Genomic DNA, 27,981 nt, shown 5'->3' on the forward strand with positions numbered 1-27,981 from the left:
GGGTACTTGGGGCACGCGAAAAACACCATAAAAACCCGGGAGCGCTTATTGCCTTATTCAGAGCAAAAATTTAGTTGAGAGTTGTAGAGAACAACAATATGATTCGATTGGAGAAATAAAGATCATATTTATTAATTTACGTTGAATAAAACATTTGTATTTTTTTTTAATTAAATCTTATTGATAATAATATAGCCTACCAAATTGGAAAAGTAACATTTTTGTTCGAAGCTCAAACTGGGTATATATATAATTTAAATTTTTTTAAAGTTTTACTTAGCTTTTTTTTTGTGTTATACGCCGGATACGGACAGCATGCAAGTCATATTTGGCGTTTTAACGACAAAAATCAGACAGCTTTTGTTTAACAGCGATATATCTTCATAGCGCATTAGATATGTACAAAACAACGGTACAGTGCCGGTCCACTTATGCGACCACTTTGTGCAGCGGTCGTATAATTGGATGGTCGCATAACCGGCCAAATGAATTAGTAGTATGTAGTAGGTGATGACTGAATCTTAGTAACACTTTGCTTAAGGAAAACAAATTGTTACGACTGACGAAATTCATCTTTGTTCGAAAAAGTCCAACCCTTTTTCAATAATGAAGGTCAACGATGATTTAAAAACAAAATACCTTGAAGTGGATTAAAATAATTCAACGGCATGTTAATCGACAGAAAAATTTGAACTAGGGGAATCTCGCGCCAGAAAGTGGTGCAAGCAAAAGGGTGGTCGTATACCTGGATTGGTCGTATGGGCAGGCGGTCTGATAAGTGGACCAGCACTGTATTAAAATAACGGGGTAATACGAATTATCATCAGTTGGATAAAACTGCGCAACTTTTTGCTGGGAACTTTAAAGTAGGAATATTTTTGAAACTATTATGAACTATTAGAAATCTATAAAAGTTGTCGTTCTTGTTTCAGTTGCGATTTTTTAGCGGTGCTGAAAACAAGAAGAAGAAAAACAAGAAAGGCGTGTTCTCCGATGGGGAAATCCACACTTTCACGGAGGAATATTTTAAACTCGAGCTACTATTATGGACTAACAGGAATCTATAACTGCTGTCGTTCTTGTTTCTGTTGTGATTCTTTTTGGGGGCACTGAAACAAAAAGAGCCAGCGATCGATGTTCTCCACTGGAGAAATCTCAAATCTACTGGGTTTTCCACATTTACTTTCCGGGGGTTTTTGAGTCGTTTTCATTTCCCTTAATTCATCAACGCAATTTAGTCGTCATCGAACAATTTCTAAAATTAAATAATTTAAAAATAAATAAATAAATAATAAGATGACGCAAAAATCCAAATAAATGTTAGAGTGCTGTATCAGAGGTGCAGCTGCCGCAAGCCTGGCTTCATCAAATAAAATAAGAAAAGTGGCAGAGAGAAAAATAAAGCGGAACACGAGGGGAAATATAAGTAGCTATCAATATACCCTAAATAAATAACCTGAAATAACCGTAAAAATTGATGATTTACTGAAAATTCTGTTCTGGTATGGCTGTAAGTCTGTAACTATAATTTTGAAGCAAAAGAGGATGACAATTTTTTCCTTATTAGCGGCGCCCTTTGTCGCGTTGGTTATGCTTAACAGCCACTAGTCGTGCTCGTAATTTCAACTTTCAAGGTATGGTTACATGCATGAGGTTCAATTTGCGTGCATATGGTTCAAGACATGGTTCATCTTTCATTTGCTACTCTTATACCTTTTGTTTAGTAGAATACTTAAAAATATTTATAGAGATAGAGATGTGTAATGTAGGCCTATTAAGATATTTTTCAGTTAACTTGTGCTTACACAAAACCAAGATCTTTTCGGATTTTTTTAAGTCTACAACTCTGCATAGGCTACTGAATTCATTGCTTCTTTGAAAAAGTTTAAATTTTTAACAACCCCTTATTTGGTTTTCCTCTGTTTTTATTTCCTTTTGGTTTTCCTCTATTGATGTATAAAAGTATTATAAGTAACGGAATATATAAGTGACATGATTTCATTTATAGACATGCAGTGAAGAATAGGAAATGCTGTACTACACATGCCCAAGCAAATGGATGGATACCTTATAGAACATGCAATCATTTTTACTTTCTCGACAGCGCCCATTTTACTGTGATCTTTAAGTTTCTCCATTGTGAGCTATACCCATTCCTGTTTCAACATTGAACTGCAGAAGTCTAGCTGTAGGCTATCCCATCTGAAGGACCCACTGAATGGCAATTTCTAAATATTCGTGTTTATAGTGTTTGTTTGCTCTGAAAGAGAGGCACCCACATCTTTTTAGATTACATAATTGGCGGTTTATCTTTGTCTTAGTCTAACTTATCTAATGTAGTCTTCTTCTATCTTTGTCCTAGGCACCGCGGGCAACGATGGCGGTAAAGGATCGCTGATTTCTACCAGATCCATTGCTGCACTGACGTCACGCAATTGGGAGATGCGGATAAATGAGAATGACGCCCGTCTTTGGGTTTCAAGGTTGGTGTCGGGTTGGTGTTCTAAGTTTATTATTTTTTTTTACGTAAATAAGATTAAATGAACGTTGTCACTCCATTTTTTAAACAAATGGAAATTTTAAAAATTGGAATCCACCAAGAAAGAAAACTGTAATCCACCAAATTTGACCACTTTTTGTCCTCACATATAACTCGTCGGTTCTAATTTAAAATCTGAACCCGACTCTATTATTCAAGCGATTCTTACGTGAATCCAAAAAATTTCCAAAACAACTATCGGCGGAAAAATGACGATGATGAGTATAGGCTAATGAAAAAATGCTTACTTTTACTCGTTGATTAAACTTACAAAAGCACGTGTACATAAGCTGATATTATTGTATATCAGACTGATATTCTAATAATTTCAACTTCTCAAGAATGTTAGAAAATGTTGTGAAGAAGATATAATATCAAGACAGCATTACCGGGGAAATTTTGTCCCTACCGGCCTACCCTATTATATTGCCCGTCCCTTGCTATATCTATTGAGAGAAAGGTTATTGATCTAAACTACGTTCTGTATTGGATAAGCGACATAATGTGTTTTAATAATTCAGTGATTCACAATCAACAGGCAAGATACGGCAAACCCTTTTGTGACTAATTACATAATTACGAAAACCATTATTTCGATTATAATGCAATTCTACTGTTGTGGTAGACAGATAACGCAAACAGGCTCATTTCCATGGTTACATCAGCCGGTATAATAACAAACACCTTCAAATGCAACCATCAACAGATAAATAGAATTGTCAACCTTCAGTCCCGGTCGTATAATTCCGTAGCAACCGTTTCTGATCATGTCTGTGTTCGAACAATTACATCCATTTGTTAGCCTGTTTCAAGCCTGCGGCATGATTCCTTATACAATAGAACGAAATTTGGCAACCCAAAAATTTGCAAAATTCACTTTCTCTTTTAAGCATCGCACCACTTGGTGGTTCGTCTTGATTTCAATTTCGCAGGTCCTATGTATTGTGGCAATGGGTTGCTCTTCCAATAATGTGGGAGACAGTTTATCAACAGATAAAACAATGCCAGTCACGGTTCTCATACTTTTTTCTGTAACACACATGTCTCGCATTGCTGAGCTTTTATTATCTCGCTGTATCGTGTTGCGATTCCGTCGACTGCGGAATGCGGTAGAAGCTGTGCAAGAAGTCGAGAGCCTTTTTGGAGAAAAATATCTTGCACAGCACAACAGGAACTCTATTACGGCACGATTTATTATCGGATTTATTCTAGTCAATATACCGGTGAGTTGTTTTTGTCAGATTTAAAAAGGAATTTTTTGGGAATTGTAATTCATGACATGCGCGTAACTTAAACATTCTTATTTTTATTATAGGCTATAGGTATGTTGTTTGTGTCGATCTCTGCACTTGAGTCGCTCTCATCATTAGCAAATTCAAACATTCTGTTAATAACGAGTGTGATGTTTATGCTCACGCTAATCTATATTATGATAGATTGCACATTCTTTTTATCATATTTATGCTATTACATAATCGCCCATTACATACAACTCTTAGTCATCCACTCTGACATGACTGAGGATAATGAACTGCAAATGAATAATAAAAGGTAAAATATAATTATTCAATGACTTTTTTCTCAACAAATTATTCATCCATTTGATGTGGCAAAAAATTCAACGTGACCTGTGTGTAGGGACGGAAACTTGAAAGCATTGAGACGAAGTGCCAAGATATTTGACAGCCTCTGTCGAGCTTCGTCAGAAATCAACGACATTTTCTCCGCTCCAGTTTTATTTCTATTGACAACGAAATTCATATCCGTTGTCACCCATGCTTTTATCTACATTTACAGTTTTATTCATGAAAATGCCGTCTTAGAGAGTGGCAATGTTGCGTTCCCTTTGGTTTTCATCACGGACTGGTGCCGAATATTAGTCATTCTCGCCTCCGCCGACCTGCCCGTTAATCAGGTCTCTTGTCTTTTCAAATTTTCCCTAGTCTATATTATTATTATTATTCATATAATCGGAAATTTTGTATTTTCTGAAAATGCTCTAATAGATCTATCAATCTGTTTCCGCTTTTAGGTTCGACTCCTTCGCGAGAGAATGTCCGCTGTAATGTCACGTTCACGATTCTCTCAAAAATTGACTGATAATGTTGAGGTCTGTTTCGCATAACTAACGTTATGTGAACAGGATAGTTATAAACTAACCTAATCGGTTAATTCTTATATAGGCGATGACATTATTGCTTCAAATTGATGAAGACCGTGTTCGTTTGACGGCAGCTGGACTGTTTAAGGTTGGGATGCATCTTATTCCAGCTGTAAGTAATATTTCCAAAATTCCGTTTCATCTGATTGCGCGCGCTATTCATTTGGATAAGTCTCTGTCTGTTTCCACTGTACTAAATAAAAACTGCTCTATTATAGTTAACAGGCGCTGTGGTGACATATATGGTCATCCTGCTTCAAAATTAGTTACATGATCAGTAAATCATCATTCATCACGTTTTACGGAAAAATGAACCAGACTTAATTCAGACGTCAAAGTTTTAAAAACCTTATGATAAAAATATCATTATAGCGGCATATAAGAAGCAAGCTTGCGGCTCCCCTCGTACCCTCTGATTCACCCCATTTATTTGTTTTCGTCTTAGTATTTAGTTTTTTTTTTTTTTTTGAATTTTTGAAAATGTTTTCCAGGTTGATGTGTTTATTTAGCCACAAAATCAATTTTTTGGCGTCCGATGACGACTAACTATTGGTGATGACTTAAGGGAAACGCAGATATACAACAAGAAGAAAACCCCCGAGCCATAATTTGTGTGGAAAACCCATCAGTGGATTTTCCCCAGTGGAGAACATCGTTGGCTCTTCTTGTTTCGGTGCCCCAAAAAAGAATTGCAACAAAAACAAGAAAGACAACAATTGTAGATTGCTGTTAGTCCATTATATAGTTTAAGATATTCCTCCGTGAAATTTCTAGGTTGCGTATACCAACTGATGATATCTGTAAATCCCGTTACGTTTGAATATGTTGCGCTGATTAATTTTACTAGATGTCCCTTCTCACCCATAACAAAATTAACACACACAAACAGTACACCATCGTCTAGTGCATTTAATAGAATCTGCTTCTTATTTACATATGAGAAAGTTTCGAAATGTTTTGTAATAAGTCTTGGTACACACTGCTGTGGACCAGGTTTTCTCACGTTCTTTGCGTCCCCAACCATTTAGAAAATCGTCCCATCTTCTAAGAAACAGGTTAAAACTCCTACCAGCTCCTACCGTAGTTAGGTGGGGTAAACGACCGATCCTTAGATTGATTAAAGTGCACATCCCCCAAAACCTGTTTTTTTTTGGGGTTTTTTCAATTAAAAAAAAAGCATTGTTTGTCCTGATTGATTTCCTGGAAGAGCTCCCATGACCCCGTGACGAGTTCTCGCAGCTTTTAGGGCGGGACACAAAATTTCGCAAAAGTTTGACAGTGTATAAAAGGATTGTTCCCTCGAAATCAAAAGACAGTCACTAGCTTCTTCTAGTCACAGCTAGAAGTTGAAATTGATACACACAAGTAAGCCTCTCATCAGAGCTTTTCAGGTACGTACTCCACATTTTTATGTATGCAGAGTAAAAACAAAAACAAAAAAAAAGCAGTTAATTTTCATTAAAGACATAATTATATAATTTTCTTATTTGATTACAGGAGAACTATGATTTCAAAAATTCTCGTATGCATTCTGGTTCCTTTCGTTGTGCTGTCGATAATGTTTGATCCAGCGGACGCACAGGCGTGGAACGACGGTGACGGGGGCAAAGTTAAATGGCAATATGATTGCGACTTTCCCGGCAATGATATCGGAAATCAAGGGGTTTCTGGTGACCAATGTGGCGGCCTTTGTATTAACACAAATGGGTGCAACCACTTTAGTTACTTTAATGGAATCTGCTATTTGAAAAAGGCATCAAGCATCCCTCCCCGTAAACAGACAAGCGGTGGCGGAGGCGTATGTGGATTCCTAACAGGTATGTACATTTTAAACCCGATTTAAAACCATTTTGAATATCTCTGGTTACAAAGTGTTACAACAATAAATATAATAAAATCACAAATTTTTTTAGGAAATGGAAATTCTGGCAATCGTAATGTCAAAGGCACTTTTTGGGCGGAGCAATCTGATGCTGGCGGATGTCAAATGCCGCAAGGTGATTACGCGGTAACCGACGCGATAGCTCTTGGACAATCGCAAGCACTCGGAAACCTCAAGTGGCGTCAAGGATTGTGCGGCCAAGTCTTGCGGATCGACTGCGGAAACGGACCGATTGATGCCGTTGTGGCCAGCACTTGCAACCTGAACAGCGATTCCTGCGGGGTGGACATGATCGGCAAGACCTGGCGACGAGCCACTTCGAACCAGTCGCCCGGTATCGTCGATTGCAGTGTTTCATTGACCAACCGAAACCCTTTAAATGGAAATGATGCCATCTGCTACTACCGTCCCAATTCCGAAACTACTAATAATTACTTCGTAATCCTTGGAGTCGTTAACACCGGAGGTAGGATCAGTTCGTCAGCTGTTGCGGCTGGAGTGACAGGCCACCGGAATAACGACGGTTGGTTCGAATTCAACGGATCTGGAATCCCCAAATTTCAGAGCAATACCGAAGTTGTATTTCGTTATGAAGATGGCTCGTCTTCTTCATTCCGGATCGGCAACTGTCGAAATGGAGGACAAGTACAGATATTCCGATAAACGAATCCGGTGCGAGCTAATAACGATAATTTATCTTAACTTTATCCTCGGTTTTAGTATAAACATTTCCCTCACTGGATGTTTCCCTTAGCCTAGTTATTGTTACCCTCACTTATTCAAATCACACTAGCAGGCTATACAAATCCGATTCCTTACTAAGTGCACAAATTTCTCTATAAGCCTGCTTAAATGTCATCTCAGCAAAAAGGTTCTAAATACACAATTGGACGAGAATCTACTGTGAGTTGTGGATTTTTTACTTGCTGATAGGTGTTCCTTCATCTTCATCATGTACCTAATATAGGTGCTCTCGAATTAGTCAAGGAAGAGTGAGTGAAGTGAACGATTGAATTGGTTGGATCATGGCTGCCTGATGAAGTTTACGGAAGTTTATTACAAAAACTGTTTTATTGTTTTCTACAAAACGACAAATGACCCGTTTTCTTGTACAGCGCTTGGCCAATGACATTTATTTTATTTTTTAATTCGTTTCAACCCATGATTCAATCCTTTCAGACAGCTAGCTACTCTGAGATCAAATATCTAGATAATGCAAAAATGTGTTGTAATGGATAAATAACTCAATCCCGAAATCCGAATTTCTCTTACACCCATTTTCTTTTTCTTTCGCTTTCATTCATAACAGCGAAAAGAGCAATCCGGGATAGTTCCGTCTAAAAAATTTTCATCGCCAGGTGGCTTGCTTTGTTTCTTTGGTCCAGCTCTGTCTATATGGAAATCCGTTTTTACTATGGTCATAGCTAACTATTTATGTTAATTGTTTACTTGTAAAGAGTGGCACACATATGCCGGCCTGACAGGTTTGATTATTGGTATATGGATTTATCTTTGTCTTCGTCTATTAGTAAGTTACAATTAAAGGCGAAATCCATTGAGCGCAAGATTGAGCGAAAGTTTACTTTGATCAGACTTTGAATTACCATAAGACATCACGAGTAAGGTTATGCCAGTTCAGTTCCACTGTTTGCTTTTAAAAACATTTAGTACAATTAGGCTACTAAATGTCGCATGCAAAGCTGATGTAGCCTTTTTACCGGTGATTGATCTAAACTACAACTGTAACATGAGATATGCGTCACAATGTGTGAACATTACTACTACCCTGTAATGCGTTTTAATAATTCAGTTGTCATCCATAGACAACAGGCAAGATACGACAAGTTATTGCCCTTTTGTGACTAATTACTACATTATTACGAAAACCATCACATATTATAGTGCATTTCTGTTGTGGTAGACAGATAATTCAAACAGGCTCATTTCCATGGTTACATCAGCCCATAATAAAAGATACCTTCAAATGCAGAAGCATATAAAAAGAATTGTCGTTAGAACTTATTCCATGCATCAGTCCCGGTCGTATATAATTCCGTAGCAAAACAGTTTCTGAACATGTCTGTGTTCGAACCATTACACCCTTTATTAGCCTGTTTCAAGCCTGTGGCATGATTCCTTATACAATAGAACAAGATTTGGCAACCCAAAAATTTGCAAAATTCACTTTCTCTTTTAAGCATCGCATCACTTGGTGGTTCGTCTTGATTTCAATTTTTCAGATCGTAAGTGTTGTAACAATGGCATTTTTTTCCAATGATGTGGGAGAGAGTTTATCAACTGATAAAGTATAATGCCAGTTACTGTCCTTATACTTTTTTCTGTAACACAAATGTCTCGCTTTGCTGAGATTTTATTATCTCGCTGTTTAGGGAGAACGGGGCAATTAAGGTAGTAGGTAACTTGGCACCCAGCGTTTTTCGTCCTCTTGCGACCGAGGGATTGCATTTTTAAAATTACCAGTTATAGTTTTTAATAATGCGCATCTTTAAAAAAAAATTACGGAAATAGTCCATGTAGTATGGAAACAACAACTAAAAAAATTTTTTGGCCCTTAAATCGTGTCGTCCATTTCGTTTTCTTTTTTCTTTTGTGGACTTCCCTAGTTAACTTAAAACTTGTATAATATAAATTTCTGAAAGGAAATTCTTTCCTCTTTCAGAAACCAATTTTTATTTATTTTTATTAACAAAATTATTGCTTGAAAACGCAATAATAACAAAGAAACCTTTTCTCGGGGCAACTTGTGTTGCTGGGTTAGAGATGGGAGGGAATATTTTTCGGAAAATTTAGTTGATGACGCCGTCGCCAGGTGTTCTTTTAGCCCGTAAGAATAACATGGGCCATCCTACCCCGCATACATGAGCATGTTGCCCCCCGAATCGACCAACCCTCCTTCATTTTCAAAGCGCTTTTGGTTTCAAACAAAGCAAATTGTCAGAAACTAAAAATACGCTTTTAATAGCTAATTTTTTCCTCTTTTTTTAAAGCCTAGCGGGGATAAAAACTATTGAAAAATAAAGAAGTGGGGGCTCAAAAACAAAAAAAGCGACAACTAGTACACGAGTACACGAGTGAACACATCAATCTATCTAAAAGTTATAATTAATGTAATAATTCAATGATAATAATTGATATGACAAATTCAATTTTTTTATGTGTAGGGACGAAAACTTTAAAACATTGAGACAAAGAGCCAAGATATTTGACAGCCTCTGCCGAGCTTCGTCAGAAATCAATGACATTTTCTCCGCTCCAGTTGTATTTCTATTGACTACGAAATTCATATCTTTTGTCACCTACGCTTTTGTCTACATTTACAGTTTTATTCATGAAAATGCTTTTTTAGAGAGTGATGGCAATGTTGCATTCCCTTTTGTTTTCCTTCCATTCTTCTCTTCCTTTATCTAAGAAAGAAAAAGAGAAAAAGGCGTAAAATATTGGGGATACGGTAGGCACCTGGCACTGTAGTATCCCTTCCGTCCAATTAAACTTAAAACATAGAGAGCCATTTGCCTGCTCAAGAAACTTTCACGGATGACTATAACCATGACTTACAACATTATTTTTTTCATCAAAATCGGTGAGATACAGTGACAAATAAAATTTAATTACCATGGAATGACCCAACTTTTCCTCCAGCCACTAACGGCGCTGGCATATGCGCGTTCCAGATTTAAAAAAAAAATGCAAATAACTCAATTTTGAGTTTTCAATAGCAAAACGACAGTTAATTAATGCACATACAATTTTTGTATTTCCGAGTTACTAAATTAGTTAGATATCTATGTGGCCAATATTTGTATGGCAAAATTATGGCTTTGCAACGATTTTTAATCACCCTAATATATTTTTTTAAAATTTTGGGTGTCTCACGTTCTCAACGTCTAATTATTCATAAGACTGTAATTGGTAAGTAAAATTCAACCAAGACATCTTACATTATCATTCACTAAGTCCCGCCATTAAAATCTTGGTGTTTTTGTTATCTAGAAAGCGCACTTGCCAGCGCCTCTAGTGGCTGGAGGAGAAGATCCTATTTTTGCCCCTCATTTTTGGAGGAAGCAAATTTCAAGGGGTAGGAAAGGGTCTTATATTTTTTCAATGAAATAAATTCACGATTCTATTAAGTAAATGAAGCCGAAACTTTTGGCATAAAGAAAAGTTTTTTTTTATTTGTGAAAAAGTCAGTTTTTGGAGGGAAACGCGCGTGTACTTAATCTATAAACGAGGTGTAGGGACGTGGGGGCAAGTCCTACACAAATGTCATGTATGTATGTTTTATCGATCGTTCTTTCTTCTCATCGGGAAAAATTCTATCTATAGCCGTTAAAAAGTCATTCGAGTTTTTGCGGGGCACGTAGCGTCATAAGAATACACGCAAAACGAGGGGGGTGTTCTTAATTGCTTGGTGGGTACTGTACTGTAGAACAATTGGCGACATGAAAGAACTGGACGATTTTGGTTGAGAATGGTCTTTTGTCTCTGTCTCTGTACATTGTTGCCGTCCTCCCAAGAACGCAACGGGAGTTTATGCGCGGCCTAAGCTTTGGTTGAGACTGTCTACCGCAAAAAAGGTAATTAAAGACGGAGAAGAGGTCGTAGATAGGGTGGAAAAGAATATGTTGAGAAGGGTGACACAGTAAACTTATTACAAGATTTAAGGTTACTTAGGCTGTGCACAAAGCTGCGCATTTCATAGATATGATTATCTACTAATCTGCAGCAGGCCGGCAATAGATATGATTATCTATTACTCTACCTGTAATACAAGATGATAATGATTACTCTGCCTATATAGTGTGTTATCAAATTGAGATAAATCCTGTGCGGGATGACGATCTTGCAACTTGCGTTGGAAGTTTTGTGAGAAGTTTCATCATAAAGTTGTTTCTAGAAAGAGTTAAAAGAACTTTTAACAAAAATGCAAAATTTCAAAACGTTTAAAGGGTATTTCGATATTTTTCCAAAAAAACAGTCTTACCAGTTTTTTATAAGGGGCGAGAGTCTTCTCTAATGCCATACAGTTTTTTATTTAACAACTACAGTAGCCGAAGATTTCAGCATTCCAGTTACATCTCTCTAAATGAAAATTTGTGTGTGATGTCGTTTATTCCTTTTGGCATCATGGGTGCACATTGTGCAAAAAAAGATGATAAAAACAACAAACCCAGTAGAGTTTATGGTATGTAGATGTTATGTTAATATATACAGTACCTTTTCAAAGTTTGGGAACGCGTGAGAGAACCTTGTGTAAAAATTTGATTTTCGCGGCGTTCCCAAAATTCAAATTTTTGACGGGGGGACAACAAATTTTTTCTGTTTTGTCTTTTTTCGGAGGTGGGAAAATTTTCCCTTTGTTCTAGTTGGGGATTTTTAGCCCTCCTACGAAAATAAAAGAGAAATCGTGACAACACCGCGGGATGCGATAGAAGGGAGAAAATGGGCTAAAATAATAAAGTCAATTTTTAATTCGAAATTCACTATATTAAATGATAGTAAAAGAATTTGAAATTAGCACAGTTTATATAGCTTTTGAAGTTCTTTATGCCAAAGCCAACTCTATTTGTTCGTCCATCTTATAAAGCCGCAAAACCCAAGAAGTGCTAAATGCGTTTAAATATCAAATGTTCAAGTTGATATGTTTTTTTATAGCTTCTTTGTCCTTTATAGCAGTTAATAATTTACCGATAAATTTTGTGAACAATTTCCACTTTATTAAATTAAATTTTTTTAATTCGATAACTAATAACTACAACTTCATTGAGATTTTAACCCACGGTCTTCGTAGTGGCAGGCGAAACTGCAATCCATTACACTAACCATTTCGGTCATCTATGTTAACAATTATGTTTTTATTTTTTGCAAGCTTAGACCAGAAGATTTAGCCAGAAGGAATCTAGTTGTTTCAGATCATGTTGACATTTTTTATTTTTAGGTCTCCAAAATAATTGGATCTCCTCCTGGCTATGTTGGTTATAAAGAAAGTGGACAGCTGACAAAGAAACTTGAAAAATGTCCTACGTAACCAAATTTTTTATGCATTAATTATAAAAATAAAATATTTCACGGTTGTTTGTTATTTCTTAGGCTGTCGTGTTACTTGATGAGGTAGACAAGGCACATCCTGATGTATTGACTGTTTTACTCCAGCTATTTGAAGAAGTAAGGTTTGGACTAGCTGTTTATTATTATTATTATTATTATTATTATTATTACAGGATTTATATAGCGCTTTTTCATGAAATGGTCAAAGCGCTTACATTGGGCAGAGACAAACTTGCGTAACTACATGTATGCTATCTTAAAGAGATGCGTCTTGAGACGAGATCTAAACAACGACATAGAATTGATCGCCCTAATATCCTCCGGTAGTTTGTTCCAGAGCGTCGGAGCGGCATGACTGAAAGAGCGAGCACCGTACGTCTCAAGACGAATCCTAGGGATACATAGAAGGTTAGGAGACGTTGCCGATCGGGAAGTTTGTGCAACGAAAATGGATTCATTTATTCCTAATTTTCTAAAGGGAAGAATTACCAACGGAAGAGGCAAAACGATATTTTGCAAAGATTCCATTTTCATTATGACTTCAAATTTAGCCAATGATGAAATCGCCAATCATGCACAACAACTTCGTCACAAAGCTGAAGTAGCAGCTAAACAACGAACACAAAGTGATAAAGAAGGTAGAATATTCGGGTTTTTGACGTTCATCGTTAGATTTTTTATGTTGAAAATTCATTTTATATTTATATATTTTATATGCTCATCTTACTTTTTGTAGCCGAAATTCCTTCCCTATCTCTTTGCATATATCGGGAATTTGACGAGTTCACTATTCGTCCCATCCATTTTCCTACCATTCTTGGGTTTCTATTTTCTTACCCAACCCAAGAACGGTAGGAAAATACCTTTCGCGCCTCGTACACTCAATGCAACGCTAAATTTTTTCCCGCGTAGGGTAAGGGACCCCCCGCGCATGTCAATGGACTCGACTGTACCTCTACTAGATGGCACACGCCATCTAGTAATCTCATCTAGACCCGAAATTTCCATACAAGTAGAAAATTGTTCGAGATCGCACGATTGATGTCTACTGCCATTTGACACAAAAGCAAAATAAAAACGGGTTTCCTTCTTTGGACGGTTATGCCACTCGCCACCTTCAGGTTTTCTATACCTAACTAATAAATAGCAATTCTGTGAGTAACGGAATCCTCTCCATCTTGATGACTGAGTGACGATCGATAGCCATTCCCACGACCCCTATGAATACAAAAGAACTTGTAAACAACTTTTGGGATGGTGAGTTGGTTCCTTAACTTAGTTAAGGTCTCTCTAATTTCATATAATTCCAAATACTCATCAATCGTTACGCTATCTTGAGAAATTTTCTAATTGTACTCAATTAGCTCTACCTTAACTATTCGAAGTCTAGTATTCACTCTACTCCCAGAATTGCATCCTGGAAATTTTCTATGACGATGCTCTTATTATAGTGTGTTGAGAACAAACTTTCCGTTGCCCAGCTATCTGTAAGAAGAATTGTTTAGATAGGTAAACCAGAATATTCCACCTTGGAGGCCGCCGTTCCACGGGTAGAGTGAGCGCTTTATACCGATATGTCGACCCCTGCGTTAGCTAAAATCGATTTGATTCATCTAGCACTGAACAATGCTCCGATTGAAGTGTACGAAGACTTAATGCCAAATAGCCGGCTTAAAATATTGGATACCATTCGCATTCGACTTACGTTGATTCCCTACTAGCACACGTACGTCCATAGGACGTTTCAAAGTCGTCCACACTGTTTGGGCTGGATGTTATTTTTATTGTTTTGGACGTCAAAATGTCCAATCCCATGAACGTCCAAACTGGTACTCCATTTGACGTCCGAAAATGAACGTCAAATGGATGTCAAAACAAAGAAATTAAAATGAGGGAAACAAATATATGCCCCATGCATGGATCTAAACTCGGTCCTCTCGCATCCCAATCCCTCGATGTATCCACTTCAACATTTGACTTGTACGATTCATTATCAATTTTATGTAATATATTTTACGAGCCAATACTAATCAAAATTAGTAGAAAATGCTCATCTGACTCGATAATGTGTGAAATTGTTATGTCTTTGTCTGGTTGCTAAGTGCAATCGTAATTTTTTTCCCAGGTAACACCACTTCAGCGTCCACTTCCAGCCTCTACACAACTAAAACTGACTCCTCATGAACCCTGTTTCTTCTTGCGCGCGCTCCGCGCCGTAAAATCGGTAAGGGAAGTTTATTGCTCGTGGCCAGAGCAGTTGCTGCGTTGGAAGGAGTGGGGGTTCCGTTCGCACCCGTTCGGCTACAGCTCAACTCGCGATCTCCATCGCCGCTCGCCTTGCAGGTGGGAGTTGATTTGCTGTCCGGAATCGCCGCCATGGGGCTGAGGAAAGGTCGATTACGCCATAGGACGCTACCGCTCGTGAATTTGATGCGGTACGGTCGGTACCGGGCATGCTCGTCATAGTGGAATTTAATGGAAGCGCCAAGTTCTGCTTGGCGATCTCTTGCTTCCACAACTGTCTGGTGTCTGCCAACGGGTCTTGAAGGAAGAACGATGTGCCGGAATGATAGATCGCAGTTGATGGCCGAACACCATATTTTCCGGGGAGAGTCCATTATTTTCTCTGGGGGTACTCCGGAACTCCAGAATCCCCTGGACGAAAGCTTCCGACGTCACGACACCGGTTGGCGCAATTTTGGCTACGAGATCCTTCATGGCCGCCACCGCCGCCTTTGCATGTCCGTTCCTCTGGGAATAACACAGAGTAAAATTGACCCAAACAACTCCCCATTTGCGAAACACAGACTGGAAGGCGTGAGCCTCGAATTTTGGGCCGTTGGCTGATCGAAGCCTCGCCGTGAAGCCGTGATTGGTAAAGGACTCCACGATGTCCTGAGAAACCTCACGGGCGGACGGATCATGGCGCCATTGATGAACAACGGGCCAGCCCAAACCAGCCATTGATGCTGAACCCCCTGCCAGCCCAAAAAGTGGAGCTGGCCGAACTGGAAGAGGTCCGTAGAGACGTCCTTGAACACCTGCGTGGGCAAGGGGTCGCGCAAGAGGGGATCTCGGTTCCTGTTGCTGATGGGGCAGACGCTCCTGACATGGTTGACAATTCTCTACTAAGAAAGTGATCTCATCGGAAATTCCCGCCAGTAGACTTTCTGCCGGGCCCGCCGCTTTATACGTACCCTGGTGGGCCTCGTGGAGCTTTTCTAATAACTCGCGCCGGGCGGATTGCGGAACGATGATTCGGCGGCCGAATAGGGCGATCCCGTTGTCGACCGATAATGCTTCTCTAATGGACCAATACCGACGTACGGACATCTTTGTTTTGTCTCGAGGTGTGGGGAACTCGTTGGAAATGGGCGCAACAAGGTCTCTGTAATCTGCGTTGGCTGCAGCCGCCGCTCTCAGTTTTTCCAGCATGGGATCCGGCAGGTGGTCTGGTTCGGTGCTGTGATTGGGCTCCGTGGTGCCGTTGCCGTCGGTGTCGCGTTGCAAGACCTGGATCTGCCCTAAAACGACGAGTCGGGCAAAGGACGAAGTGTCCGTGTTGGCTGCTTCGTTGTCTGGGCCCGGGTCGTGAACGGGAGCTGGAGATAAAGCGTCGGGAATGGCGTGATCGCGGCCTCTGCGCCACTTCGTTGTGAAGATGAAAGGAGTAAGGCACTCTTTCAGACGCTGCAGTTTGGATTCTCGACGGCGTCCAACGTATATTTGTCCAAGATGGTGACGAGAGCTTGATGGTCAACAACGAGACGGAAATGAGGAAGGCCCAGCAGATACAAACGGCATTTCCTCATCGCCCATTCTACAGCCACCAATTCTAACTCCGCTATGGCGTATCTAGACTCGTTGTCGGTGTACCAGCGGGAGTTGGGGTCCACAAGCTTCAATGTCGATCCGTGTCACTGGAGCAGAGCATAACCCATCCCATGCTTGCGGGAGGCATCCACTTGGAGGGACGTTTTCAGTTCCGGATCGAAGTTAGCCAGGATAGGGCGCTGTCAGTGCGGCTTTGACTGCCGTGAACGCAATTTCATGGTCTTCGGTCCAGTTGAATGCGTTGCGGGTACTCAATAGAGGACGCAAAGGGTTCTTAGCTGCGGCCACCTCCGTGGAAAATCCGGCAATTTGCTCAACGAGCCCCATGAACGAGTGGAGCTCGGTGATGTTCGTTGGACGCATGAAGTCCGAAATAGCCCACAATTTATCAGGATCTACAGCGACACCGCCCTGCTGGATTTGGAAACCCACCCATTGAACTTGTGGCTGGGCAAACTAAAATTTCTTGATGTTAAAGGTGATGCTTGCGTTTCGGGCCACCGATAGGACGGAACAGACGCCCATCACATGTGCTGGAAAGGAGGAGTTGAAGCGAAGGAGTTGTCCACGACGCGAATACAAACATTCTGAAATTGGCATCAATGTCAAAAGTGCATACTGCGAAATTCGGAAAGTGTTTAATTGATGTTGCGTAATCGTCCTAATTTTCAAGTTCATCATGCAATTTTGGGCAATAAGCAACGGAAACATAAATATTTTTTATTTTTACCAAAATGTGCTTTTTACAGCAGCTCCCTGAAGTGACAGTGTTGTTACACACTCACCAGGTGACAGGAATTGTCGTCAGGCTGGAATTTAAGACGACGACAGAAGCTTATGAAAAAAAACGAATAAATAATCACACATTGCTGAACATAGTCGCTTTTCAATCTTTTGGTTACTTCTTCGATCGCCCAGAACTTTGAAGATTTGCGGAGGATTGTAAACCTCAAATTCGGACGCTTACACGAAGAAATAATCCTAATGCAACTACAAATCGCAATTATAAGAAGTGAAGAATAGATAAAAGGGGAAAAATTAAAATTTCCAAAAATATGGCTGCAAAGAAAGCAACTTTAACAAATTTCCAGTGGAAAAAATGATGGCACAAGAGCAACACAAATTAAAGCAGAAACAATGGGAATGAAAAATTGAATTTACGAAGCCATTCGAAGATACTAAATTGAAAAAGACTGCCGCGAACGAGCAATTGAAATTAAAAATTCATTACCCTTTGCTATAATATATGTGCTGCTATGAAAGCAACGGTTGGACATTTACTGTGGACAAACTGCCGCCATATGAGCAATACAATTGGTAAATTTGCGGCAGAAAATGACGACAAGACAAGAATCAACATGTCGAGCTTCAATATAAGACAGAAAAATCTTACTCGCAAGGGTTAAGCAAACTTTTGATTTCGAATCTAGATTGGGGTGTCGCCGTGGCAGTTAAAGCAACTGTGCTCACTGATGGAAACGACGATTTCAAAAGGCCCAACTTGAGGTAATCTGAACTATTTAAAATGAGAAAAAAATGAATTTGTACACATTCCACAACAAAACAAGTGGCATACCGAAATTCATGTCCCCACTGAGGAGCACAATGAGCTTCGTCAATCACAAAACGTGCCAGAAACTTCATTTTGAACAACAAAATCAGCATGGACTTTAAAATTTGCTAAAAATAATTTACTCCAAACATCAAAACATCCATTAGCAGGAAACAATGTTTTTCTAGGTTCAGAAATATCGGTTTCTTCCACCGTTCCATTTAGGTTTTCAGTGGATATCTAATAAAAAATAACCAATTTGTTGAAAAAAGAGATATAACAATAAATTACAAAGGAAATTTACCCAGAGTTCTTCAAATGAAACACTTGATCAAAACCATCAACGACACCACAACGGGCAAAAAACCACCGTGACATCAGAGTTCATAATGGCTGGTAATTGGAAACACAAGGATTTTCCTTCAACAGCAGAGCATCTGCGACCAAATGCTGTTTTCCCGTCAATTCACTTATTCCAAACCTTTTAAGATATGAAACATAATGTCAATCGTTGGTGCTGGATCACTGTTACTAAACGTCCCATCAAATTTATCGGTGGCACATTCGCCAAAAATGGTCGAATCACAAAAGTCGGAGAAACACAAAGTGTGCTGCCTTTTAAAGTCAATCAACTCATTAAGTAACGTCACAGCGATATAGTTTTTTTGCAACGATTCACAAATGATTGGACCCAACATTTCCATGTGCCCTACAATCTTTGAATCTAGGCATTTTGCATTCACCAACTAGAATACAAAAACAATTAAACAATGACATTGATACGTGATTAGGAATTTTTACATACCTCAGGTCTTTCGTTCACCTGACTAAACCATTCGTAGGTGGCTACTACTTCTTCCAACAGGGTATTCAACGTTTCATTGTACAAGTAAAAGAGTAAAATTAAAGTGATTCAACAAAGCAATGAAAAAAAAAACTTGCTTTCATCAAATTTTGTGAAGAATTTCCCGAAATGCTATTCAAGGAATTTTTATCTGCAACATTGGTTAGAGAGCAGTCTTCCACTTTTGAAACATTTATATACCTTGGAATACGATAGAATGGGTTTAAATCAATTACTTTGTTTCACTACTTTTAAAATTACCTCTTTCTTATATAGCTTCAGCTTATTGCCTAACGGTTTTTCTCCATCTTGGCAGTAAAATTTAACCATTTAGAATGGTACAAAGCAAAAAAATAGTATTTGCAATTCTGTACTAACCAATACCACTAATAAACTTTGAAAAATTGCTACAGAGAAAACAACTTTAAAATGTGAAAGTGGTAAACTTTCAACAAAATCAAAGTCTCTTGGTAGCATTTTTTTGGTCATTATTTTTTAATGCTGGAATAGTAAGAGTGTAGTTGCAAAGTTGCTCCCGTAGCAAAAGTTAATTTTTGGGCATTTCTTTAATTTGTATTGCTCGAAAAGAAGCAGTTTTTCTTGAATAAATTTAGATTATCAATTTTCAAACTGAGATGATCAATCAATCGGAAGACGACTTTGAAAGTGGTTCGTGGAGTCTTAACGGTAAAGAACCCTACAACAATTCTTCTCTAGACAGCAATGTATTTTCACTAAAAGAAATTAATCACAACAATGTGACTACAATAGTTGTGTTACAAAACAAACTTAAATCTTTCACGTTTGCATTGCTAAACGTTTTTTTGATTAGGAAGCAAATAGAATTACCACAAGAAAATAATGGCAAAATATCTGTTGGAAAATTTTGTGGAAGATGTTTTGGAAACAAACAAACCTAACTATCAAAAATTCGATAACAGTCAATCAACGGTGATATCGACTATATACTCTTTATTATCTAAGGATGCAAACATTGATGAATAATTATAGTATAACTAATTTTGAGAATTCAATCGATCGGAACTTGATTGACACGTTAGGCATTCCTTTGTATCATTCTTGGTTACCAAGCAACCCAGAAACCGCATCGCTATAGTGCGGGATTCAAGTTATCTACAGTTAAAAGATAATCTGTTTAACCTTAAATATTTTGGTGAACATGAAGATATACAGAAAATGAAAGACCTAGAATCGATTTTAAACTGCAAAAGTAACCGAAAAGGGCTGTTAACAAATAGGGGAAACGATGAAACATGGAGAAGTTGGCGTCTTTCTCTCTGATCATCTATTCCGTACTATTTACAAAGTTAGTATTGATCGGTTGTATTTCTTTTTTTATAATCATGTAACGTTCTTTATTTCTTTTCTTGTCAATCTAACTACAATCACGGGGACAAAGTACTCAGGTTGGTGACTGAGACAAACTATAGAAATTTCAGGGACGTTGTTTGGGAGGCCATGGAAAACTTTGGTATAAGAAGCTATTGATGAATCATTTCGAGCAGTAGAAATTGATTTGGTAACAAACAAAAATCCATATCGTCTAATACAGGTAATTAGGAATTGCTTGTTAGTAATTTACATTCCAGGTGGAAGCAAAACTAACTGTGGAAGACATACCGGTAGATTTCACATCAACAACCAGCATAGTTCCAGATGACATTACAACAACTTATCTGAAAGATGAGGTTTTCCGAAAATTAGGGGAGGCATCACAGACAACGCTTGAATTTCACGGAAACTCATCGACGATAACGGGAACACATCACAACGTTGAACACACCAAAATAATGGTATATGTAATTAATCGCTTACAACCTCAACCCAGTCGTTCCAAATCAGACTTTGAAATTTGTTAGTTCAATATTTTAATCACTTATGATCGTAATTGCATCTATAGTTCATCAATGTTACATTTCTTAGAAATGTAGTTGTTGTAAAAGTTTTTAATTCTCTTTGTATTGCTCGTATCATTGCTTTTTCCTTGGAATAACTATTCTATAATTTCTATTGCAGTAGCAGTATTTAATTTCATTCTTGCTTTTTCAATTAATTTCATAATACAATTAATTTCATTAATTAATTTCAGTGTTGCTCAAATTGCAGCAAGTTATAATATTTCAAACAAAGTGTGGTGAACCGTCACCAGTAGGCGCGCAGGCGGGCGAAAAAGGAAGAGAGAGAGCAGACGACGGCCGAGGATTCATTCACGTGCAAAAGGAGAAAAAGTCAAGTCTGTGTAATTTTCGTGAGTGTCTTTGGTCAAGAAATAAAACCTGGAAATTCTGCCTCTTCAACCCGTGTCGGTTATTATTCGTCATCGCTATTGTCCAAGCAAACGGCGTATTTTACATGGTGCCGAAACCCGATTACGAATAATTCAGGAAGCCTATCGAAGTCTGTCGAAGGCGTGTGGCGGCCATTTTTTTTTTCTGTGCAGCCAACATGTAAGTTTTTCTTTAACATCTCGACAATTTAAACGGACTCGAACGAACTCGAACATATTCTCTCTCGAACAAAGCAAAACACGACGAACATCGAACCCCTACGTTTCGAACTAATTCGATCTCAGTTTTTCGCACAATATCGTTGCCACCGAGCATGCTTTACGCCTTGATCGAAACTTCCATCCCAATCTTTGTCTCGTGAAATTGATTTTCCAGTTGTTCTATGCTATAACCTCCAACAAGAATGAAAGTCAATAATCAATTTTTTGCGTTTACAGATTTCTAGAACTGACCACTCATTATCGAACTTGTATACCCGTAATCTTTGTCCCGAACAACTTAAACTTAGTGGCCTGGTCAGCTATTAGTCTTGTCGCCAGTGTCGCCACCTATTCGAAACCTTTGACGAACAACAAACGAAGACAAGCGTGTTGTAAAAATCCGTGCAGCATCGATCTCGAACTGCACTGCTTACAGTGTCTCGTAGGTTTAATTAAAACTTTACGTTCCCATTACCCTAATAACAAGTCGCTTTCGTTACAGACGCCACAAATAAAGGACCAAGTTAAATCAGAACTCTACCACCGAACAACTTTCTGATCATTCCCAATAATATTGTTTCCCTATTCGAACTCTTTGGGTATTTATTACCATAATTCATTAATTCGAACATCCACTCAACTATTCTCCTTCGTACAGGTTTAGACATTTGATTCGGTTGCAAACCTTTCACGCTTATCTCGTACCCACAATCGAACCATCGAGCAAGCTTACGGCCTAATCGAAGCATGGCTGACGAAGACGTTGTCGACCCGCCCGTCCTATTCGGCATGCGAACAAATGCCAAGCGTAGACACACGAACCTTCTGCGGCAAGCAAGAGAGTTGATGAACATCAACGCCACGCGGGAAGAATTCGAAGCCTTCATGCCAACTCTCGAACTGGCGCACGCTAATCTCGTTCACATCCACGAACGATACGTGGCCGCCGCACAACTTGACGATGGTGAACAGCACGCAGCAGCCACCTACTTAGAAGGGATCAACAATCTGCAAACCGCGTGTGTTCAAGCAGTCGCTGCCGCCTTACGAAGAACAGCCCCTCGTCGCGCGTGGAACATTTCCGACACCGTGGTCCGTGAACCCAACCAGAATGTGCCAATTCCTCAACCTGAGCATCAGCAACTAAACGCTGTGAACAACGTCGAACAAGAACCGCAACAGCCAAACAACCCGCCACAGCCGGGCCAAGACGATCAATCGAACGACACGCAGCACGACAATTTAAGTCCCGTAGATTTCGACTTTCACTCAGCAGCTAAGAAACGCAAGATCGATCTTGAATTTCGGTTGAAGCAAGCAAAAATTAAACAAGATCGTGAACTCAAAGATCTAGAGCTCAAGAACGCGCGCGAACGAGAAGACCTGGAGCTTGAAATTCAGTACGAAAATCACTTGATCGAGAGCTGTGGTGGTGCAATTGGATCACCGCAATTTGCGTCCACGCCCAGGTTACCAAGCAACGTGCCGATGAATGATTTGGCTAACATTCCGCTGCTGCCAGCTACCGTTAACTCGACTCCACCAACGCAACCTAATTTTGCCCCGTCGCATCATTGGCCGAAACTAGACGTGGCAAAGTTCAATGGAGACCCCCGTACATGGCTGAAATACGCCCACGGAATAAAAGCAACGATCCGAGACGTTAATATGCCCGAATCGCTGAAACTTCTGGGGCTTCAAGAAAGTTTGAAAGAAGACATCCAACGTCGTGTCGCTCATATTTTCACGGGTGCGTACACTTTTCAATCGGCATGGGCCGAGCTAGAAAAAAAATATGGAAGCCAGCACCTTATCATCCAAGCCCACGATCAACATATGCAGCAGCTCCCGTCATTCAGGAACGGCGACTTTAACGCACTCTTTAATTTGGCCGCTGCGGTACGCGACGCCGTGTCAAGCGTAGACGAAAGCCATGTCATGATGTTCAACACCGTCGCCAACTTACTTCATACCAAATTGCCGATCAACTTGCAAACAGACTGGGGAAAATATGCTTATGGTTTAGACAGAATGGCCACCTTAAAAGATTTCGACAAATGGATCGATCGCGTGCTCAGCGCAGAAGAACTTCGTGGCGGAAAGCTGTCGTCATCCAACCCAACGAACGCTGTCAAAAACCCAATTCAGCCATCAAATAGCAACCGACAGTTGGGCAGCTACACACCCGGAAGCAGCAACTACAATAGCCGCGGACCGACCGTCCTCGCATCAAACATTACCACCCTTTCTGACTGCCCAGCCTGCAAAGAAAGTCCGGCCCACAGATTAGAGATGTGCAACGTCTTTAAACGAATGTTGGTGAATGCCCGCGCATCACTGTGTGCCACCAACAACCACTGCTTCAAATGTCTCGTCCGCGGCCACTATGGACGGAAATGCGACTCAACCGAGTCGAAATGCAAGGAATGCCAGGGCCCTCATCATTCGCTACTTCACGGAGCCGAACGACAGTTTCCCGCCTCATCGCGAAATCAAGGTAAAAACCCCGCTGTATTAATGGTTAGAGCCCCAACAGCCAATATCCGCCCAGTCCTATTAGCTATTGTCAAGCTCATAGTGGAAGTGAACAATTCGGCGCAAACAACCTTTGCCATTCTCGACCAAGGCAGCGAAGCTACTCTCATATCGCGAAAGCTAGCGGATTCGTTAAAATTGAAAGGTCCTTCGGCCAGCATTTGCTTCGGCTCGTTTAACAACTCAGTGTTAATGAATTCGAACATCGTAGCTTTTAAACTCAAATCGATCGACGGATCGCAAGCGTTCGACGTTCGCGAAGCGTTTGTTGTCCCCAGCATAAATCTTTCGCAACGCAAAATTAACTGGCCTGGCATCAAGAAACGATGGGAACATTTGGCCGACATCGACTTACCTGCAATAGACTCTTCCGAAGTAGAAATTCTTGTGGGAATGGACATGTTACCAGCTCTTCGAACGCTAAACACTGCTGCCCCAAATGATGGTGAAACCGGCCCTACCGCTTTGCAAACGTGTTTCGGCTGGGCTGTAGTGGGAAAAATACCGTTGTGTCTAGTTGCCGGACCGAGCAACAAAAGCAGCGTGAACTTAGGTTTCGTCCGACGTGAACCCTTTCTATCAGAAGTAGTTAACCGTTTCCATTCAACTGAAACCTTCGGCGTCGTAGCGAAAACCGCGAAAACAACTCCAGCGTCCAACGAAGATGAGCAGATGTTGAGCATCTTACAGCGATCGATAAAATTTATTGGATGTGGTTACCAAATAGAACTTCCGCTCCGCCAAGACAGACCGGTCATACCAAACAACAGAGGACAAGCAATTTCCCGTTTCTGTGGCCTCGAGCGCCGAATGTTAGAGCCACATATGCGCGAAACCGCCGCAAAATACGTAACCATTGTCGAGAATCTTATATCGTCAGGAACCGTGGTCGCTGTCAACTGGTCGGACATAAACAAGCCGGAAGGTATGGTTTGGTACCTACCTCACTTCTACGTCGTTAACCCGAACAAGCCAGAAAAAATTCGAGTTGTCTTCGACTGCGCTGCACTTTACAGAGGTGTGTCGCTCAACCATTTTCTTTTGCGTGGCCCGCCGTTCATCCCATCGCTAGTCGGCATCCTTCTCCGCACTCGTCAGTTTCTCGTCGCACTCACCGCTGACATCACTGCGTTTTACCACAGAGTTGGTGTGGCCGAAAAACATCAGTCCTTACAACGATTTGTCTACCGCGAATTCGGCAGTAACGCACCGATCAAAACCTACCAATTCGCAACTCTAGTTTTTGGAGCTGTTTGTTCCTCCTCTGCCGCGATATTTACTTTACAGCATGCAGTCAACGCAAACGTCCAATTTCCGCAAGTCGCCGATAAATTAAAAGACAATTTTTATTCCGACAATTTGAGCGACTCATTCGAAACTACCGACGAAGCAATAAAATTCGCGAAACAAGTAACGCAGTCTCTCGCGTCCGCCGGTTTTAGTCTGACAAGCTTTGCGTCGTCATCCCGGCAAGTCTTGGCAACCATCCCAGAAAATCAACGAACGTCGCACACCGTTGATTTGAATAAAGACGCGCTTCCAGTGGAATATCTTCTCGGTATGGTGTGGGATCTTAACTCGGACTCTTATGGCATCAGGATGAAATCAATGCCAACGGTTACTACAAAACGAGAATTATTGTCCGCAATTTCTCTCACGTTCGACCCTCTCGGCATTTGTCTTCCGGCCATCACTGGCGCTAAACTGTTATTTCAGCAGACACAAAAGCTAGCAAAAGCTACACCGGATGTTCGTGGGTGGGACCAGCCTTTGCCAATCGAAATTTTGTCAAAGTGGAAGCAATGGACCTCCAGCCTGGAAAAATTGCGCCTTGTTTCTGTAAAACGATGCTTCCGACCCGCCGACTTTCCCCTCGCAGGCTCCGATTTTGTTTTGGTCATTTTCGCCGATGCTTCGCCCGTCGCCTTCGGAGCGGTCGCTTACCTGCGCGTACGATTCGGTGATAAAATTCATGTCAGCTTCGTCATGGCCAAAGGTCGCCTGGCGGGGCTCAAGCCGACTACCATTCCCCGACTGGAGTTGAAAGCGGCAGTATTGGCCGTCAACCTGTCGTTGATCGTGAAACAGGAGCTTCGACTTTCATTTTCCTCAGTTGAGTTTCATACGGACTCACAAATTGTTTTGTATCAGCTTCGTGCCTCTCACCCCGGTCGCCCGTCATTTGTAACCAAACGCACAAATGAGATTCTACAGCACTCGACGGTTGATCAATGGCACTACATTCGCAGCAACGACAATCCCGCCGACGATTGTACCAGAGGAATCGTTCCGAAAGACTTTGGGCCAGATTGCCGCTGGATTCGAGGACCAGATATTCTTTTCAACGTGTCCTACACTCCGCCGCCATTCGATCAGCAAAGCATTAAGACTAAAGAAAACGAAGAAATACAGGCGGTCAATGTGCAACAGCTGCACGTTGCTATAAGTTCTTGCCACCCGTTGTCATCCGCTTTGTCTAAACTCATCAGCCGAAGCATTCAACTTAATACTCTGAAACGAGAAGCTGCTCTGCTGCTACGCGGTGACTCCACGTCGAAAGATGATCTGAATTCCGACGAGATCGCTGAAGCCTTCCGCATCTGTCTGCTAGTGTCTCAGCATGACGCATTCGCACGGGAACGTACAGCTCTTCAGAAAGGAAAAACGATCCCCCGCGACTCCGTCTTGAGGCGGGTCGGGCCATACCTCGACCCAGACGACGGCCTGTTGAAAGTCGATGGAAGATTGGGCCACGCAATGCTGCCGGCACGTACCTGTAACCCAATTATAATTGCTCCGGATCATCCGCTTACAAGGCTTATCATCAGCGACCGTCATCTACAATTGCTCCATTCTGGTGTGGAACATACGTTGAGTGTTGTTCGTGAGCAGTTTTACCTCCCACAAGGACGCAGGGCCATCCGGCGTACACTTGCACAGTGTACCAAGTGTAAGATGCTGCGTGCTATGCCTCAGGCACCACGAATGGCTAGCTTGCCAAAGGAACGTCTTGTGCCCTTCTTGCGCGTATTCACGAATGTGGGACTCGACTGCTTCGGGCCCTTTCAAGTTGTGATTGGAAGACGATCAGTGAAACGGTGGGGACTACTGATAACGTGCCTTTCCACCCGAGCCGTACATTTAGAAGTGTTGGACACGATGGACGCCGATTCGTTCATCATGGCGTTGCGGCGATTCATCTCCTTGCGTGGTCACCCCAAGGTAATTTATAGTGACAATGGCACCAACATCACGGCCGGAGAAAAGGAACTCAGGCTTGGGATTGAAAACCTCAACTCGACGCGAGTGGCAGCAGAATTTATTGACCGCGGGATCACTTGGAAGTTCTCCCCACCGTCTGCGCCGCATTTTGGTGGTATTTGGGAGCGTTTGATTGGCTCTAGCAAGAGAGCCATGCGCGCCGTGTTAGAAAGCCGCTCAGTAACCGACGAAGTCCTGCGCACGGTTTTTGCAGAAGTGGCCTCACTTCTAAATTCACGGCCTTTGACCAACGTCCAAACCGATCCGTCAGAACCGGAGCCGCTCACTCCCTATCACTTTATTCTCGGCAACCCCCATCCTCACCGAGCGCCTGATACCGAAGAGGCATTTGATGGCCTCACGCGGCGGAAATGGAAGCAGGCCCAGTTCATTGTGGACCAGTACTGGAGACGCTGGATGAAAGAATACCTCCCGACTCTCATCGAGCGGAAAAAGTGGGAAAAAACAGTCCGTCCAATTAGAGTTGGCGATGTCGTCATGATTATGGATGAAAATAGTAGAAGAGGCGATTGGCTGATAGGGAGCGTTACTAAAGTGATGCCCGGCAGTGACGGAGTTGTCCGTTCGGCAACCGTGAAGACTGAGCGTTCCGAACTAACCCGGCCGGTTGTCAAACTTTGTTTCATTTCAGGTTCTCGCGTTTCGTTCGAGTGATTCCGTCTTTGGCCGGCCCGGACTGTGGTGAACCGTCACCAGGAGGCGCGCAGGCGGGCGAAAAAGGAAGAGAGAGAGCAGACGACGGCCGAGGATTCATTCACATGCAAAAGGAGAAAAAGT

At 41.1% G+C, this 27,981-nt stretch overlaps 4 protein-coding genes and 1 long non-coding RNA gene across 6 annotated transcripts; all 5 read left to right on the forward strand.

Annotated features, from left to right (window-relative positions):
• Window positions 1-4,367: 4,367 nt before the first annotated feature.
• Window positions 4,368-5,663, forward strand: LOC124330309. Its single transcript, XR_006916835.1, has 3 exons — window positions 4,368-4,454; window positions 4,572-4,649; window positions 4,723-5,663. It is a non-coding gene; the product is annotated as an uncharacterized LOC124330309 (long non-coding RNA).
• A 327-nt stretch (window positions 5,664-5,990) lies between these two features.
• On the forward strand, window positions 5,991-7,479 carry LOC124320746. Its single transcript, XM_046783628.1, has 3 exons — window positions 5,991-6,091; window positions 6,198-6,517; window positions 6,614-7,479. Exons 2-3 carry the CDS (start codon window positions 6,205-6,207, stop codon window positions 7,243-7,245), a joined length of 945 nt encoding a protein of 314 aa, XP_046639584.1. The 5' UTR covers window positions 5,991-6,091; window positions 6,198-6,204; the 3' UTR covers window positions 7,246-7,479.
• A 3,938-nt stretch (window positions 7,480-11,417) lies between these two features.
• Window positions 11,418-14,532, forward strand: LOC124321144 (caseinolytic peptidase B protein homolog). 2 transcript variants are annotated; one of them, XM_046784053.1, is made up of 5 exons: window positions 11,418-11,785; window positions 12,539-12,624; window positions 12,691-12,765; window positions 13,127-13,286; window positions 13,385-14,532. In XM_046784053.1, exons 2-5 carry the CDS (start codon window positions 12,616-12,618, stop codon window positions 13,501-13,503), a joined length of 363 nt encoding a protein of 120 aa, XP_046640009.1. In that variant the 5' UTR covers window positions 11,418-11,785; window positions 12,539-12,615; the 3' UTR covers window positions 13,504-14,532. The 2 variants fall into 2 exon arrangements, with proteins under 2 accessions (XP_046640009.1, XP_046640008.1); XM_046784052.1 differs by lacking the exon at window positions 11,418-11,785 and having other exon boundaries at window positions 12,161-12,624.
• Window positions 14,533-21,634: 7,102 nt separating this feature from the next.
• On the forward strand, window positions 21,635-23,054 carry LOC124341382. The gene is made up of 4 exons (XM_046794514.1): window positions 21,635-21,829; window positions 21,890-21,986; window positions 22,046-22,856; window positions 22,976-23,054. The coding sequence occupies exons 3-4, from the start codon at window positions 22,135-22,137 to the stop codon at window positions 23,052-23,054; spliced, it is 801 nt and encodes a 266-aa protein (XP_046650470.1). The 5' UTR covers window positions 21,635-21,829; window positions 21,890-21,986; window positions 22,046-22,134.
• On the forward strand, window positions 23,016-27,941 carry LOC124321850. Its single transcript, XM_046784275.1, has 2 exons — window positions 23,016-23,884; window positions 27,836-27,941. Exons 1-2 carry the CDS (start codon window positions 23,056-23,058, stop codon window positions 27,856-27,858), a joined length of 852 nt encoding a protein of 283 aa, XP_046640231.1. The 5' UTR covers window positions 23,016-23,055; the 3' UTR covers window positions 27,859-27,941.
• The last annotated feature ends 40 nt before the right edge of the window (window positions 27,942-27,981 follow it).

This window comes from Daphnia pulicaria, chromosome 1, assembly GCF_021234035.1.
Source record: "Daphnia pulicaria isolate SC F1-1A chromosome 1, SC_F0-13Bv2, whole genome shotgun sequence".
Taxonomy (NCBI): Eukaryota; Metazoa; Arthropoda; class Branchiopoda; order Diplostraca; family Daphniidae; genus Daphnia; species Daphnia pulicaria.

Excerpts from the sequence above, each read along its gene's own strand:
- LOC124320746 (XM_046783628.1), top strand. The coding sequence starts at position 6,205 with ATGATTTCAAAAATTCTCGTATGCATTCTGGTTCCTTTCGTTGTGCTG. Across the intron at positions 6,518-6,613 it reads CGTATGTGGATTCCTAACAG|GAAATGGAAATTCTGGCAAT; the intron begins GTATGTACATTT and ends AAATTTTTTTAG.
- LOC124321850 (XM_046784275.1), top strand. The coding sequence starts at position 23,056 with ATGCCCGAATCGCTGAAACTTCTGGGGCTTCAAGAAAGTTTGAAAGAA. Across the intron at positions 23,885-27,835 it reads CGCCTCATCGCGAAATCAAG|GTTCTCGCGTTTCGTTCGAG; the intron begins GTAAAAACCCCG and ends GTTTCATTTCAG.
- LOC124321144 (XM_046784053.1), top strand. Across the intron at positions 12,766-13,126 it reads TACTCCAGCTATTTGAAGAA|GGAAGAATTACCAACGGAAG; the intron begins GTAAGGTTTGGA and ends AATTTTCTAAAG. Across the intron at positions 13,287-13,384 it reads AACACAAAGTGATAAAGAAG|CCGAAATTCCTTCCCTATCT; the intron begins GTAGAATATTCG and ends TACTTTTTGTAG.
- LOC124341382 (XM_046794514.1), top strand. The coding sequence starts at position 22,135 with ATGGCTGACGAAGACGTTGTCGACCCGCCCGTCCTATTCGGCATGCGA. Across the intron at positions 22,857-22,975 it reads CAATTTGCGTCCACGCCCAG|ACGTGGCAAAGTTCAATGGA; the intron begins GTTACCAAGCAA and ends GGCCGAAACTAG.